This window comes from Centroberyx gerrardi, chromosome 5, assembly GCF_048128805.1.
Source record: "Centroberyx gerrardi isolate f3 chromosome 5, fCenGer3.hap1.cur.20231027, whole genome shotgun sequence".
NCBI classification, from domain to species: Eukaryota; Metazoa; Chordata; class Actinopteri; order Beryciformes; family Berycidae; genus Centroberyx; species Centroberyx gerrardi.
The window spans coordinates 16334548-16351970 of NC_136001.1; the positions used below are offsets into that span (position 1 = coordinate 16334548).

The 17423-nt window shown below is 41.7% G+C and overlaps 1 protein-coding gene across 1 annotated transcript in view; it reads left to right on the forward strand.

Annotated features, from left to right (window-relative positions):
• megf6b (multiple EGF-like-domains 6b) overlaps positions 1–17423 on the forward strand; it is a 51555-nt gene that overhangs the window by 24054 nt on the left and 10078 nt on the right. The window contains exons 5-16 of the mRNA XM_071895215.2: positions 2189–2311; positions 8795–8917; positions 12143–12268; positions 13015–13137; positions 13731–13853; positions 13975–14112; positions 14591–14713; positions 14985–15107; positions 15559–15729; positions 16448–16579; positions 16778–16906; positions 17051–17179. Coding sequence (XP_071751316.2) covers positions 2189–2311; positions 8795–8917; positions 12143–12268; positions 13015–13137; positions 13731–13853; positions 13975–14112; positions 14591–14713; positions 14985–15107; positions 15559–15729; positions 16448–16579; positions 16778–16906; positions 17051–17179 — 1563 coding nt within the window. The remainder of the gene's footprint in view (positions 1–2188; positions 2312–8794; positions 8918–12142; positions 12269–13014; positions 13138–13730; positions 13854–13974; positions 14113–14590; positions 14714–14984; positions 15108–15558; positions 15730–16447; positions 16580–16777; positions 16907–17050; positions 17180–17423) is intronic.

Below are 17423 nucleotides of genomic sequence, written 5' to 3' on the forward strand. Positions count from 1 at the left end.
CTGGGAAAACGAATTTCACAATTTCTATTTTGAAATTAGCTTACATTCTCATAGCAATATTGTGGCACAGAGTTATAGTCATTGGCATAGTCTTTCAGTGTAGCTACAGCACATTAGCAGTAATCTGGTTTATCTCTCATGTTTGTCTTTTGGACGGGCATATATGGACCTGCTTCTTTATCCATCTGGTGTAGGTGCTGGTGTTCCCTTGCAACATTCACTTGCCATCGCTGTCCTGTGTTTTCTCCTGACCCGTAGCAGTTCAGCATTCCTGCTTGCTTATTGGGCAGAATGACTAAGAGAATGATGAGCGTGACACTGACCCTGGGCAAACCCCTGCTCAAGCTGCCACACAGGTGTGCGGCCTCAGGGGAAGGAGGGGGGTAGACATCCTCCCCCATACGCACACACACGCACACGCACACCACACACACACACACACACACCCAGATAGCATGTTCCTCAGGGTGTTGAATCGCACCCTTGACTTAAGGTCACGTTGTGTTCATTGTGTGTCCTTCTGCTCAGCTGCCATTGCAGTCTGCTTTGGCCTTATATATTCCCGGATCAGTGGAGTGACTTGATTCTGTATCATTCTCTTCAAACCTGTTGTCACTAGGGTGTGTCTTTGGCAAGTGAAATAAGCTTTAAATAAATGAAGAAAACCCTGGGACCCAGGCTCATTAAATTATGCTAGTACTCTTGTCCTGTGGTGTCCAACTAGAAATAGGCAAGCATATCATTAGAGATCCTGATTGATCAGCAATTATTTTTTATATATATGTATTACACATTGTATGCCTTTCATAGTTTGGCATAGAGTGATGAATCTTTTAGAGTAACATTTGGCAATATAAAGAGCACAGTGTTTTTTGGTATTAACATTTCCAGATGTCGTAAACTGAGAGGGAAATGGTTTAATTGGCTGGTTAAATGCTAGCATTGCTTGAATGTACTGAAGGAAAAAAAAAAGTTTCTATAAAGCACTTTTCTTGGCATTCTTACTCATCCTCTGTAACTCTCCTCTTTTATGGACATGGAGAAGGTTTACAAGATGATTAGTGCCAAGCGAATGCCCCCTCCTGCTTTTCTCTGTGGTGCGTTCTCAGTCCAAGATTTCTTCTGTGGGCATGGCAAATGAAACAGCCCAATGTCATCAAGTCTAAAACTACACTGTGAACATAATCTCTCCTGACAAACTCCCACATGAACAAAATTCAATTGTAATGCAAGCAATCTGGGTCTATGTCCTGAAATTACAGTGTCAAACGGAAAAACCCACAACGCATTACATTATTCCTTTCATTTTGAATTTTTAATATTTCCTAATTAACCATAAGAACTCTATTTCAAATTGTGGTATGTGCTGGACTGTCAGCACCTGCGTCAGACCGGAGTCATTATGTGTAGTTTGTGAATCGGAGTGAGAGAATTCATGTGGTTTAGTTGATGACAGCTTTGGCAGGATGTTTAAGTGATAGAAATCAAATGGAAAAACTGTGACTTCTTATATGGAAGTGTGTCGGAGGCAGGGCTTGATTGACACACGCTGGTCTCCAGTTTGTATTGGAGGAAGTTCAGGGGTCACAGAGGAGACGCAGATATTTTATTTCCCTCGTGTGTGTTTGATACTATGGGAGCATATTTCATTTTTGATACTTGTCTCACTCCATTTATTACTTGATATATTTTGATTCCATTTTGGAAATATAGGTTTTTTTTGTACCAAGCTGTGAGGGGAAACAGGTTTAAAGATGGAAACAGAGCACACAGTGTCCCATAATAATTGTCATGAATCACAGTTTTCCAAGCGCTGGAGACCTTTCCACACTTTCAAGACTTAGATCCAAATTCATTCGTGGAAGACATTTGAAACTTAATCAGACTGACATGAATGAAAGAGAGACACATTTTTTCTTAATCCTGGCTGTTGGGGGAAAAAGTCGTATTCCAGTGCTTCTTCCACCAAGACACTTCTTGTTCACTAAGCCATACTGGCATAACCTTTTAAACAACATGTTTGATGTTTTTTTATGTTGCAGATTTTCTGTCCTGTCAGTGACAGCACTTTGACTTTCCATTTCACTCTTTATTTTACTACAATAGTTCTTTCTTCTTTATAATTTCTCTTTTTGGATGCGTTTTTAAAGACTGCAGGATTAACTTTCCCCTTGTCTCTCCCTCTCAGATGTGAATGAGTGTGAAGAGACCAATGGAGGCTGCGAGGCTCTTTGCTGTAACACCATTGGAAGTTTCTACTGCAGGTGTCCCCCAGGCCAGAAACTGAAAGAAGACGGCAAGACCTGTCAAGGTGAGTCTTCTACTCTGAACCAGGCAGCACTCAGATCATTAACACATATTACATAACACATACATTACTTTGATATGAAAACTAAGCGTGATTGAGCTTTCTCCATCAGGCACAAAATCACACTAGCCAGCTCAATGTCGTCCTTTAAAACTCTTTTAAAAATGTATTATTTTTTGGCTTGCTTTTATTTTAACTATGGTCTGTATTTGTTTTATAGTTGTTTAGTTATCCTGTGCATTTGCCCTTTTGTATTTAGCGCACTTTGTGTTTTAATGGTACAATGGTTCTGTTACTATGCTGATATATTTGCTTGGAAGCAAAATCTTATTCCTAACCCTCCATGGCTGTACCTGAAACCAGGGTTCATACTGGTCTAGCAGGATGCCCAGTCTCTGCACCAGTGCTCACCAAACCAGAGCTTCTTCTCAGCATTTTCCCTTGAATTTTTTTTTTTCCCCAAAATAGTTTGATGTTTCTGATTAGTGAATGTCTTTGAGTGGTTGGTTTAATCAAAATAATGACTCCTCTGTGCTACAGCCAAGCCTAGAGGAGAGGGAGAAGAGCTGGAAAGCTCTGCAGCATGGCTGCCTCCTAACGGAGCCAGTGAGAGGTCTAATCCAGGTTATGGTTATTAGGATAGCTGATGGGAACGTTGTCACAGCTGGCTTTCATAGCAATCTGCACTCTGCCGCTGATGTATATTGGAGAAAAACAACTACCCACAGCATTAATGTCATAATTGTCTGCAATTGGCAGGAGTATTTACAGAAGTAAAAGAAGCTGGCTGGCTGAATGCAGTGGATGTTGTGGATGTTTAAGTTAGAATTGCATGTGTGGCACTATCTATAGAGAGTGACTGGTGCAAAGCCTCAGGCAAAACCCATATACATTTTGATGAGAGAAAACATCAATTCAGTAAGCTATTAAGAATGCACACTTTTGTGGAGTTGGATCATACACAACCACATTACTACTTGGGGTGAATCCTGTCTTTGGCAACATGCTATATTTAGTCAATGAAACACATCTGTTGTGGGATGTTAATTTGCCTATACTGCTGGCATAGACAAAGAATGAACAAATACATCTTTTGTTCAGCGCAAAAAAAAAAATGTTTACAAAATGTTGAATTTACAATATAATCCCCTTTGGAGAGTTCCCTAGCTTTAAGCTCCTGGTCTTATTCTTGGATGTTTTTTTTTTTTTTTGTTATGAATGAGCAGCGTTGATATGAATGGCACGGATCAGAGTGAGAGAGGCCAACAGTAACTGCTGTCATGCTGAGCAGGGTACAGCAGTGTCAACACCCCAGCCGTCATGCCAAATGAACATTACAGGTCAGACCAATACAACTGTGAAGGTGGGGGTAATGGTCTGCCAGTGCTTGGCACCTTCTTAATACTCAGTTGTAGGTTGCTGTGTGTGTGTGTGTGTGTGTGTGTGTGTGTGTGTGTGTGTGTGTGTGTTTGAGAGAGAGAGAGAGAGACAGAGAGAGAGAGAGAGATAGAGACCATTTGAATAGGCCGATTGAGTTGCGCCTCTTCTTCCAAAAGCAACAGGTATTAGACGTTCTTGTTAATGCTGACTGCTTTTCCTGTAAAGGTTTTTTAAGGAAAACAGGTCCTCCTCACTAGGGGCTCTACTGGATTTTTCTGGTATTCTTTTAGGAATTTTTACATTGGCGCTTTATTTTACAGATATGGCTCTGAGCCTATCATCTGTCTTCCATACTCGAGCCGTCTGCTTCCCTCCTCACCTGGCTGGCATTGTCCACATGATTTATCATTTGCCATGTCTGCACAAATATGCATTTTATATGTGTTGTCGTGTGCGGATCTGTGAATATGTACAGTATGTGTGCTAGCTGTATCAGTTTCTGGTGGTCTGTCTGAGCTTGAGGACTCTTCAGATGCTTGCAGCCTGATGTAACGACTCGACAGGTTTCTGTTACAAATGTTTTAGGGCTGCATTAGTAAGAGCAACAGTGATATCTGGATGAAGCTCAGTCAAATGCATGTTGCAGAGGTCTTTATGGGCCATTTCTGTTCAGAGCGTGGAAGTGTTCCTGACCATCAACATGTCCTGCTCTTTTTAAGGTCTATAAAGTGCTGCCATGGTGCAGCTCACCAGTGTTTAAATGTATATGTTGGCAACAGATGAGAGAGTAGACGGTTTCACTGCAAGACTCATTCCTTTCTCAGATGTTTGGATTCTAAATAGCAAATTCAACTTCTGGCACTTATCAAATTTGGCATTACTTTGGTGGCTATATTTTGGTAGCTATTTTTTTTTTATACATGCGTCAATATCAAAAGAAAACCATACTAAATCAATCAGTCTGTTCACATTCTTTATGCTCCCATACCTGAATGATGTGCCTTTATAAATCAGCCTTTTTATCATATAACCGTCTTTGAAGAGACAGTAAAATACAATGGCCCACTGTAGTAAATCATTATGAGGGAACAGAGTTGTTCACTGTTGCTCTTCATCACATCGCTGCTTATGTCAAAATGCAGTATCATTCTTCTTCAGTTCATATGGTGTTGGATGTATAAGGGAGAGAGTTTAGGTTGGGGGTGAGAGGGAAGGATGGGGAAGAGGGGGAGAGAGAGAGAGAGGGAGGAGGCTCTTTAATGTGATGGACATTTAGTTTTAGGAGTGTGAGGGAGGGTGAAAGAGAGAGGGAGATGCAGAAAGAGGGGGAGAAATCAGCAGAGGCAGAGTGAATAAGAAGTAGTTCTGCTTCACAGATGAGTTGCCATGTACATCAGACCAGACTTCTTTGGAGTGCTGGTCACTAATGGGCATTTTTTCTAGCCAATGTCTTAACAACAAAACAATATTAAAGTTGTTTCATTATTTTTTGTAAATTAGATTTTTGTGCATTTCTTTTTTAATTGAAACAGTCATTTTGAATATTCTTGCTCTGTGAGGCATTAGTCTGCAACTTTTTGCTGTTAGCCATGGCTTTGTCATCAGCAAGGTGGATTTTCCTCTTGATATTTTTTGAAGCAATGGCCTGTCTGGTATCTGGTGCAAACTATCCACACAGCTACTATAGAAGGATCTGCTATATGCCACACTGTTTCCATGGATACCATGGCTACAACACGGGCTACATGGGAGCAGGTAAGTGATGCATCCCACACTCCAAATACAGATGTTGTACTTGTAGCCATGGTGGAGATGCTACTTTTTACTACTTGCTGCACTAATGCTGCACTTTGGCTCCATCCTCAAGTGGAGGAGTGATTTGGAAAAATCAAGACTTACTCTTCTTTCAGATGTTAAAAGTTAAAAGCTAAAAGGAATGGTCCAGTAACTATGCAGTTGAGTGACATTAGAATTTTATTTTACAATATTATAATGTCATTCGACTGTATAATGTTCAAGAAAGAACTGTCTACAGTACTAGTGCAGGATAGATGCAAGATGAAAGCATGAAGGTGACTTTATATAGTTGACTGTATATAGACTGTATATAGTTGAGTGATTGAGTGAGACAATGCAGTCTTAAATTTTACTTATAATACCATGCGTTGGTTTCATAATGGATTTTGTCTTTATTTTCTATTTCTACCCTTGTTGATTTTTTTAGCATCTTCCCATCATTTTCATGCAGGTAGTAGTACATAAGCAGGGGTTTAATTACACATGTCGGGTGTTTTTTTTGTCCTCTCTAGAGGCAGAACATGGCTCAGTCAGACTGGCTAATCAGTCCTGCTGATACAGTATCAGTCTGCTGTGCATGCTGCCTGGCACTGCCCAGATAACTTGTGCTCTTGATCAGAGCCAGGGAGGCTTGCTTTTATCAACACAGAGACTAGCACACTTACCATGAAATATGAATCATGAAAGAGATGTTTTGTAATGCTAACACTAACAGGACTTGATATACACTTGACAGATTGTGTCAGTATGATGATGATTGAATATTTGGTTTCATGTTTTGCATGACTGCAGCCCTCAGGGATAAATACACAAGATGGAGCATGCTTTACATTTATTATTACCATATTAGTGATAATCTCGCTGTATTAGTGGAGTACTGCTGTAATTACATGACATTCTTGGAAAAAAGTTCAGAAATAATTTATCTTCTGCGCACATTAAACAAATTATCTGAAGGAAACCAACCAAAACAGAAAGACAGTTTTTCCATGACTAAGGGAAGACACCGGTGTGACGGTGGCTGCGGGCAAAGAATTAATGTGCCTTCTGTTAAGCCAGCGGCTGCTGAGGCTTTGGCTCCGTGCTCGGGGGGATCATGTTCTGGACGTGGAAACCAGGCTGGAGGGGATTCACTCACTGTGCTCTGCACTCGACAGAGCAGCGGCAGCCCCACAGCGCTGGACTGATTTCATGAAAAACCAAACCAAAAGACGGCATGCAGCATGGCTGGAAAAAAAAACGAGGGTTCTTGCCAGCTTTCCTGGAAGTGAAGCTAAGGTTTTGGCAGCGGGGAGAAGAAGAGGAAAGTTTAGAACCTGATTTCTGTCCCAAACACTATATTTGAAGATGTAGCGGGATATCCTCGTCCTGGGGAGCGTCCAAAGGTAGTAGATGGGTTCATCCATAGGATATATCTATAATTCAACAACAGAGTTTTGGGCAGGTTTTACCGATATCATTAAACAAGCGCACTGTAGCCCCTTTATGCTCATGTAATCCTATTGTTCTGTATGAAAAGGGAAATCTTTGTTTCATTTATTATATTATAGCCATTACGATTTCACAAAGTCAAATAAATGAGATACGAATACAATTTACAATATCCCCTCCATTATGTACTGTAACCCCAGGAAGAAGAAGAAGAGGGTTTTAAGTTTTTTAAGGACTTGATCTTATATTCTCAGGGAGATCACACGCTGTTTTTGTGTACTGTTTGTTCATATGGCTTTAACATCAAGACAGTGATGTGGCGGCGTGTAATGTGCACGATGAGGCTCAGATGCGTTGGTCCAGATACCATGCTGCCTCCATCCCACATAGCGTGACACAAGCGGTCTGGAAGCCAGACTCTCTGCCTCTGGTACAGTGACTCTGGGTTTCATATCCTCCTCCACAACGGGCCACAAGGAATAATATCTCGATCATGTTAGCCACAGTTATTGTAGGTTATTGTAAGTCGCCATTTAAAAGGGGGATGCACCATCATGACAGTGTGATTATATTAGTGTATTTATGTGCAAATTAATGTTCCCATCAGGGTCTAAGACTGTCATAATGGGGGGGATTTCCACTGTGATGAATGTTCAAAAACTACTTATGGGATTTGTCTATAGTTCAATGCATATTAAGAATTTCACAATTTTGCATTGTTTACAAAGGACAATGCCAGAAGACCTCATGGGAGGATACTGTGGTGAGACGGTTACATTTCAACAACAGTCCACTCTTTGTTCCTCTCTAGATTAGAATATTACTCCCCTAGTTTGGAAAAACAATTCATTCCTATCCATTCTTGAAATAGTTTCTTCCTGAAAATAGCTGCTTGGAGTGGGGACTTGCAAATTGGACTGTACTGAACAACACATTACTCAACCAGACATTTAACTTGGCCCTCACCATCAGTCTTTTATGATGTGTTAGTTGTTTTACAGGCATTCAGGAGTGGCCAAAAGCTGTTCACACTCACCTTTTAATGTTTCATGTTGTGATGGCTGTAAGAATTTGGCCATGCAGTTGGCAGCATTTCCAGTGATGTCAACATGAAGATTTTGGTAATCCTGAATTACAAGTGTATGAAACAGACTAGTAGCTTGTCACTGTCAATGATCCTGTTTGTGTAGGTCATGGGAGGTGGGTTTGACTTCATGTCCTAATTTTCCTTCTGATGGTGCCTGACGAGTGTTAGCAGTAGTCCAAACAGAGCCGAGCACCATCAGTCACGTCAGATCTCACAGGGGGTCTGCTGTGCAACTCAGAAAACAATTTATTAATCTTTGACCCTTAAAATGAGATGTGTTTAGGAAAATCGTTTTGAAATTTGGTCACACTAGAATCGGTCATGTTTCGTTCACCACAAGTTCCTCAGATAAAGAGCCCCCTTCTTCATTTGTTTATCATCTCCGTGCTTGGCTTAGTGGAATGTGTATATTTTGCATCCTTTGATTTTAGTTTCCATATGTTTGCTGCACCCAAGGGACTTTGACAAGAAGCAAAGGAATTTAAATTTGGTTTTAAATGTTCAGTAGTTGCTACCACATGGGGAATTTGTTTGCTTGGGCAGTAATGCACTTGTAGAGTAGTTTTACTCCTCATCCATCATCTCTTTTCTTCTTGGAGTATATCTTTATCCTAAAGGCTGCATTAAATTCCTCTCTCAGCCTGGCAGCTTTCCGGGCTTTAGTCCTCAGAACAATTTTTTTTTTTTTTTTTTTTGATAATGAGAGGATTTAGTAAAATTGCACTAATTTCTCTCCCGACTCTCTCTTTCTGCCTCCCTCTGTCTTCCTCTTCCTCCCTCCTTCCCTACAGATATTGATGAGTGCCAGGTCCACAACGGAGGCTGCCAGCACAGATGTATTAACACCAGGGGCTCCTACTACTGTGAATGCAACCCTGGCTCTCGCTTGCATGTGGATGGGCGCACCTGCCTTGGTGAGTAATGCAGCGAACGTGTGGCAAGTTGAACAAAGAACATGAATCTGCACACTGAAATAATGCTGCTAACTCTAAATTTGATTTAGACTTATATGAATGTTTCAACCCTATTGGGTTTTTGTAATGTAACAACAAGTACAATTACTCCTGTATATAATTTCTTGTCTTATTATCTCAGCACACTCTTGTTCATCAGGTGTGCCTATGGAGTGAAAAGCTGTGATTATGCATGGCTACACATAGGTGGAGTCACAAATAGAAAGGAGTAAACAGTCAAATAACTATACACAGTAACAGCCTAATTAAAAACATGAAAGTGATATATAAAAGTTTAAAAGCATCCCATCAAGTAACATTTTATAGTCCATCATAATTCCTTCATAGGGAAGGTTTGAGGTCACATTCTTCATTTAATCCAATTAGCGACAGAGTATTAAGTCTATGAATCCAAAAGGCTTCTCTTTGTAACAACACTTTGTCAACATTGCCTCCCCTACATGGTAGCCTCACTTGTTCAATACTCGCATATCTTAACGATGAAAGATTGTGTCTCATTTGGAAGAAAAGAGCTGCAGCTGCTTAAAGTCTTTGTTGCTGCTTCTGTGTTCAGATAGTCTTGTTTTTAGGCAGCGTTGCATTTTACCCACATATGCTTCTCCACATGAGCACTTTATCATGTAAACCACATTTATGGTGTTGGAAGAGATGACCCCTTTGATTTTGATTAATTCGCCTGTTGTGGCATAATTGAATGAGTTGCATTTGCTGGTAAAACCACATTGAGCAGAGTGTGCACATTCCCCTCTTGGAGATCTTGAAGAAAGCTGTGCCTGGAAGGCGCTGGGAGTCAATCATCTCTAACCAGCAAGTCCTGTAGATTATTTTGGACGTCTTGTGTAGACCATATGTGGAAGAATTTGGAATTAATCGGGGAGGGTATTGTCTGTTCTTAAAATATGCCAATACATTTTGACAATTTTTACAATATGTTTGTTAAGGGCGGAATATGCGTTTCGAATTGTATTTGTTTTTCCATGGACACTCTCTGTTTGGAGACCCTCACACTGTCCCATGGAGCCTGAATCCATTCTACATAATATATCCATCTCTCTGAATATATCTGTACATCTATATGGGTCAGATATGGTTAAATTGGCTTATGGGGAGATTCTTCTGAGGAATATTATAGCTATCCCCTCTTAAAATAGTGCTTCTATCCATGGGCCTTTTGTGTATATCAGTCACTAGTTGATTCCTTGATACTAGTTGGTTCCTTAATGCCTATAATATCCATGAAACTGATTTTGGTTGAACTACAGTTCATAGTAAAACAAGGGGGTTCGCTCTGTGTGTTCATGAGATCATGGAATTTTTTTAATTCTGACAAAGATGAAGTCCAGATAAAGCATAAATCATCTAGAAATCACAATAGATTCATTGTATAAGTTACCATCTATCTCAATAAATCACAGTGGCACAATTATGATGTGAGAAGCTAGAAATGTAGAGTAGTCCCACTGTGTGCTGAAGAAGGAACCACTGGAGACCATATCAGTTCAGTTATCCAGGCATCTCCAGGCCTCGGTTTAGTTATGAAGCAAACCTTCCCCCCTGCATTAAATTGTCAGTGTGGTATTTGAAAGCTCAAGTAAGCTTCATTCCCCAAATCTGTGTGCGATCCTGTCGCTCTTGACCTCCAAAGTGTTTATGTAATACCTGCACCTTGTTTCTGTCATGCCTGATGCATTAGCCTCGGGTTTTTAAAAACAGCTGATAGAGGAAGAGTATAAACCTGGTATCGGTTTCTGCAGCCAGGAATGTATACAGAGCGTCCTCTCTGACATTTAGAATGGAAATCCCTACTGCTTTTCTTGGCTTCGTAATGTAAAGTTGTTATGTTGCCTTGTGGTTGGAGTGAGAGCAGATACTGTAGTTGGGACCCAAGTGTCCCTGAGTGCTTTCTGTGTGACGGCTGTTATGTGGAGAGATGACTGATTACACTAATAATCATAGTGCACATGTGGACGGACTCCCAGGTATCAGTGAGGCTGCATATCTGTCAACTAACGGTGTTTTAACATGGTATGGAGGCCCTGGATGGACAATACTGTACACTGCAAAACATGTCCATCTTAACAAGGAAATCTAGTGTACAGTCTTGGAATCTTATTTTCCATAAAACAAGAGAATAAAATGCAAATTGGGTGAGCTAACTTGTTCACAATGCAAATCAGCTTTTTGTTGTGTATGAAGAATTTCCTTTGATCACGATATTGTCACTGACTTCAAGACAATTGTTGAATCAAGTGGAACTGTGTTGGAAACAACTGTATATGTCACACCATCCGCAGATTTTTTTCATTTGTTTTAAGAGAAATAAAATTGTTTGTGCAGTATGCACTGCACAGCATGACCGCATATTGGATAACAAACCTCACAATGCATGCCAATCACCATAGAGGCACAGGGAGAAAAAGAAGAGCAGATGTCCTCAGATCAATTCTCAGCTCGTCTCGGCTTATCCAGCTCTTGATCTGCCAGGAGAGGTCAGATGTATCCCACACACTTAGCGTGTGGGTGCATAATATTTGAGCTGGAAGGGACTCAGGGTTTTGACGTGAACTTATGATGGATGGATCTTGACTCGAGGCTTCTAGTATGAGAACGGCGGTCTGTGAAGCCTCTACCTGTTGTTTTCCCTGAAGAGATCAAGTCCAGACCGTCCGCCGGGGTTTCATCTGTTGCTGAGACAAGGGGAAACAGAGAAAGGAGAGATGATTGAGCTGGCTCTGCCCTCAGCTCATCAACGTATGAGTGCTGTCCACCACAGAGGCCTCGCTGCTCAAGTCTCTATGTGATTTTTGGCCATTCTGTGGTGATTTTTTTTATGGCTCAGAGGATAGCGATTCCCTGAGGTATTTAGTGCGGCGTTTTGTATGAGTATCAAGTTGGAGGGTCATGGCCTCTCTCAGAAAGATTCCTGTGAATGTGACACTGCAGCCATATCAAAACTCAAAATGACTAATATGAGAATGCAGTTTGGATTTTTGGAAATTCATTTGTTCTGCAAAGATACCTGTCTAGAATTCATTATTTTCTCATTCTTTGCTAATCACCTCTCTGTGTGTCTGGCTGTTTTTCTGTCTCTGCCTCTCTGTGTCTTTGGCCTTTTGTCAAACAATCTTTTGATATGTCACTCCCTCTGTTTATCTGTCTCTTCAGCTGTCCACTCCTGTGCCATCAGCAACGGGGGATGTGAGCACTACTGCGTGCAGCAGTCTCCGGCTCACTTCCGCTGCCGCTGCAAGCCCAATTACCTGCTGGCCGAGGATGGCAAGCATTGTAAATGTGAGTGCCCTTATTCCCAGATTCTGGTACAGTGCAACACTAAGGACACATAAGCATGCAACACACTCACTTTTGAAGAATGTTGTGAATGAGGACTAATTATAGTGGATGGATGACAAGTACGTCGGAAGATTTTGAAGGTGTGATTCTGAAGATTTTGTCATAACATGAAAAGCACATTGCAGGCAATTGCTGCCAATTGCAATTATCTGACAGGATGTCTGTGGTTGAATAGGATTAACTGTCATTCATGGGATGAGACATTACATTGGAGTGAATCACAGCAGTCTTCTTCAGTGTTTTTTCTCCAAATTAGTATTTTGATGTCCTTTCCTCTTTTGTATCTCTCTGTCTCTCCCCTGGTCTCTGAGGCCATGCAGTGGACAGTTCTCAGGGGGTGGAAAGATTACGATTTTTTCCCAAAAAAATTACTGTCTTTTAGACGCTTTTACTTTGTAATTGTTGGCTGTGAACAGCTTCCTCTAATTTTTGCAGAGCTGAAGGTTCTCATCCCAGATGCCGGACAGGCTTATACAAGTTAAACACACACAACTATGCAGAGAGAGGACCCAGAACAATATAGAGATGGGGTACTGGCTGGTGGTGTGGATTCAGGATTCTCCATGTGCTCCGCATTACGATGTGTGACAGCAGATTTTTACAGCGTTCTCCTACTGTGCCGGGAGCGTTCCCCATTTGACTGACATGCAGATTTATGTTTATGAGTGTGTGCTTCTGTGTTACAGTGCAGAATCCCTGTGCAGATCAGAATGGAGGCTGTATGCATGAGTGCCGGGCCGATGGTGGCAAGGCTCACTGTGACTGCAAAGCTGGGTACATCCTGGCAGAAGACAGGAAGACCTGTCAAGGTTAATATCGCCAGTAACAAAAATAATGAAAATAATAAATGTTATTTATGTAGCACAGAGTTTACAAAGTGTTTTATAAGAAGGCATATAAACAAAAACAGGAAAGAAATATAGGAAATACATTCAAAAGAATAGTGGTTAGAAATAAAATTACATAAAAATAAAGCAACCTAAGAAAAAACACAAGATTAAAACGTGGGCAAAATCAAAAACATTACCTAAGTGTGTGTTTTAATAAAAGGTGTGTTTTAAGAAGATTAGTTTTTGGCTAATAATACCTGGCCACAGGGACTACAGTTGAAAAGTTGCCAGTTGGCACATTTACCCTCGGGTCAATCAATGTGCACTGCCCCTGTTTAAAAAGAAAGAAAGAAAGAAAGATGATACATAATTTGCTAGCCTAAGATTTCCACTGTCAGCTTGGTGGGTCTACAGCAATATGGAGTTGAAAGTGTGTGAAAGACTGCTACCAAGTGCAGAAATGGATAATGGATTTGATATGTGAACAGCACAGATGGGCTGGTGGCAGAGGCTGTGCAATCCAGATGCATCGCTCTGTTTTGTTGACATTCTTTGGTTGTTTTTTTTCACAGATATTGATGAGTGTGAGACAGAGGAGGCCAACTGTGCTCATGGCTGCCACAACACACTGGGATCCTACGCCTGTGTGTGTAACACTGCCTATGAGCTGGGGTCCGATGGAAAGCAGTGTTACAGTGAGTTTAACCCCTTTCTCTCAATATTATTAAACATATCACACCTTATCTTTAGTTAATATATGACTATTTGAAACATTTCATTAAGACGCAGTCTGATCTTACTGTGAATTTGTGATAGGAATTGAGATGGAGATAGTGAACAGCTGTGAGAACAACAATGGCGGCTGTTCCCATCACTGCCAACATTCGAACAGCGGCCCTGTCTGCTCCTGTAACCAAGGTTACAGACTAGACGATGACCTCAGAACCTGTGTTGGTAAGGGAATAGCATGCAGTATCAACACTTGGCAACACTTTGTATGGCTGCCATATCTGTTGTGCATTACAGGGTACAGGGACACTACACTCACACTATAATGCCGTATAACCATACTTATAAGAACACATAATGCTTATTGATGCATTACATCAGCACTTATAAAACATTATAGATATAAACTCTAATGAATTATTATTACAAGCATCTTATGAATGTTTATGAGTGCTCTTATAATGCACTATAAACAGGGTGATTGTCTGTTCACTGATGTTCACTAATACAAACCAAAAGGAAAAGGAATAACATTAAGCTGAAATTCAGTGACATTCTCCTTTATCTGTAATCTCAACCATAGTTGGCTATTCAACTTATTCAAATCGTATTATCTCTATAAAACATCGCTTTCAGTGAGCAGGGAAGCATATCACTGTATTCGGATCGTAATTTTTGTGTTGCTGCTTGTTTGGTTTGGCAGATGTGGATGAGTGTGGAGAGCAGAGCTCCTGCTGTGAGCAGGACTGCACCAACTACCCCGGGGGTTATGAATGCTACTGCTCAGCAGGGTACAGGCTCAACTCAGATGGATGTAGCTGCGATGGTATGTTTTGCACTCAGTCAAAAGTGAATGACACTCACACTTTTATGAGACTGTGAGTATTTATTTCTGTTGAATCTGGAGGAGTTCCAGTTGAACTTAGAAGAAGTGAACGGCAAGTGTGCACAAGGTTGTCTTTGTTTTAGTTCATTGTGTAACGTGAGGAAATTGAGCACAGTTCTGTTAAATTGTTTTTGGCTATTCTCATCTTTTCCTCGGAGGTTCGGTGATGTAGTGAAAGCATTTGAATCTGTGTTGTGTCTGCGTTGTTTAGATGTGGATGAGTGTCTGGCAGCTAACGGTGGGTGTGATCACACATGCCAGAACAGCGCTGGTTCCTTCCAGTGTTTCTGCCGGCGGGGCTTCCGTCTGGACGAGGACCGGCGCTCCTGCATCCGTGAGTATCAGCAATCAGATTAAACGGTGTGGGCGAGTGGGAATCACACCGGTGGAGCTCCTGGCTATCTGTTGCTGTTGCACTGCAAGAAAATACCCATCGTACCGAGTCATTTAGTCTAGTTTTAAAACCTTACGTAAAACAAAACAAAGAAAATCTGCCAGTGGGGTGAGATCATTTCACTTGTTTCTACTTCAGACCAACTTGGTTAAGAAAGTTCTCAAAACAGGTGAAAATGCACTGGAAATAAGTGGTTTTCTCACTCCACTGGCAGATTTTTTTTCACTTGTTTTAAAGAAAAAACAATTTTAAGACTCAAAAACTAGACTTGTTAATATGTATATTTTTGGAGTGTGTGTAATGTACTTACTTACTCTCACACTCTCTCTCTCTCTCTCTCTCTCTCTCTCTCTCTCTCTCTCTCTCTCTCTCTCTCTCTCTCCCCCCACAGCACTAGAGCATGCCATCGAGGCCCTGTCCAGTGGAGGCGCCGTCGAACTGCCTCTCGTTCACCCCCAGCTCACGTTGCTCCAGGACTACAGTCAGCCCCTGGAGCGCTACGACGACTACGAAGACGACGAGGGGGAGCTGAGGGCCGAGAGTAACCTGGCAGAGAAATTCGGTTAGCACACACACACCCCCCCACAATTACCCACATATTACCATTAACCAGCAACCTGTATCTGATTACCTGTGTCTGACTCAGAGGAGGTAGAGCTGTCTGACAGCCTCATTTACTGCAGGCAATTACAGACCACACGGTGGGGGTTAATTGCTGTGCTTCATGCTCCCAGGCTGTTCCTACATACTGTACCACCACAGCATCGCTGGCTGTAATGGTGAGGCTTATACGCACTGGCAGCTAGTTGGGGCCCGTAGCAGGAAGCCCAAAGGCGCTGTTTTGTGTCGCCCAACCTTGATGGATTCATTTGACAACAGCAGTCACTGAAGATTGAATGTTACCTCACTGGGAATTGTAAGAATTTCGCTCAAGACCGGCACATTCGTAACCGTCTTATACCTGATGTTAAGCAAGCGAAAAAAGCACGGTTATTGTTCTGCCCTACAAATAAGCAGCAGTAACTATATTTTGTGTTTGTGAAGGTCAAAGGTCATGATTGGGGTATAGACATAATAACAAAAAAATATACTTTGAAGTATTATTAAATGATATACAGTTCACTTTTGTACCAACAATAGTTTTGGCAGGCCAGGACATTTTTGGCTTTGTAGGGCAGTGTTTACCAGACGCATTTGTAAACTTGAGCCGTATCTTCTGGTTTTCAGAAACAGATCTTGGTGAAATATGTAGAGACATGCCCCTGTCCTCTTGTTTTCAGTGTGTTTGAACGACACGTTTGGCAATGACTGCAGTCTGACCTGTGATGACTGTTCCAACGGAGGAAAGTGCCGTCTAGAGAGAAATGGCTGCGACTGTCCTGACGGATGGACAGGCATCATCTGCAACCAGAGTGAGGATTGGCTCAGCACACACAGACATTGCTGACACACACACACACACACACACACACACACACACACACACACACACACACACGCAGGCATGCACGCACACACACATACATATAGTGCCTCATCACTGTAACAGATTCTTAAGTCAGCCTTGACAGTTGAGCAATTGTAAACCCTGTTATTTTTCAATCCCACAGCTTGTCCCGAGGGATATTTTGGTAAAAACTGCTCCTTCCCCTGTAAGTGTAAGAATGGTGCCAGCTGTGATCCTGTCACTGGAAACTGCCGCTGCCCGCCTGGGGTCAGTGGAGACTTGTGCCAGGATGGTGAGTTGCCCCTGTTTGTCCCAGACAAAAAAAAAATGTCTTTGTTACTTAATCTGCACTGACATTTTCCCACCACTACATGATCTCATTATCTCATAAGTAGATATTTGAAGCTTACTGTGAGTTATGTTTTCCTCTGTGCAGGCTGTCCTAAGGGCTTCTATGGGAAGCAGTGCAACAAGAAGTGTAACTGCGCCAACAACGGGCGCTGCCACCGGACCTATGGAGCCTGTCTGTGTGACCCCGGGCTCTACGGGAGGTTCTGCCACCTACGTGAGTCCCACTGTTCACACATCACCATCTTGTGATCTTTCACCCCTGAACTCTCGTGTCAAGAGGCCCAGCTTGTAGAAACGTTGACTGACAGGCTCCCAGTGTTTGTTCATATCCAAACAACCGTCCAATAATCTGGCTAATATTGCAGGTGTCCACATGTTTTCACTGGAGTGTTTTTTTTCCCATCTTAATCTATCATCATTATCTTAATCTAAATATCATATCATATATCTCTGACTTC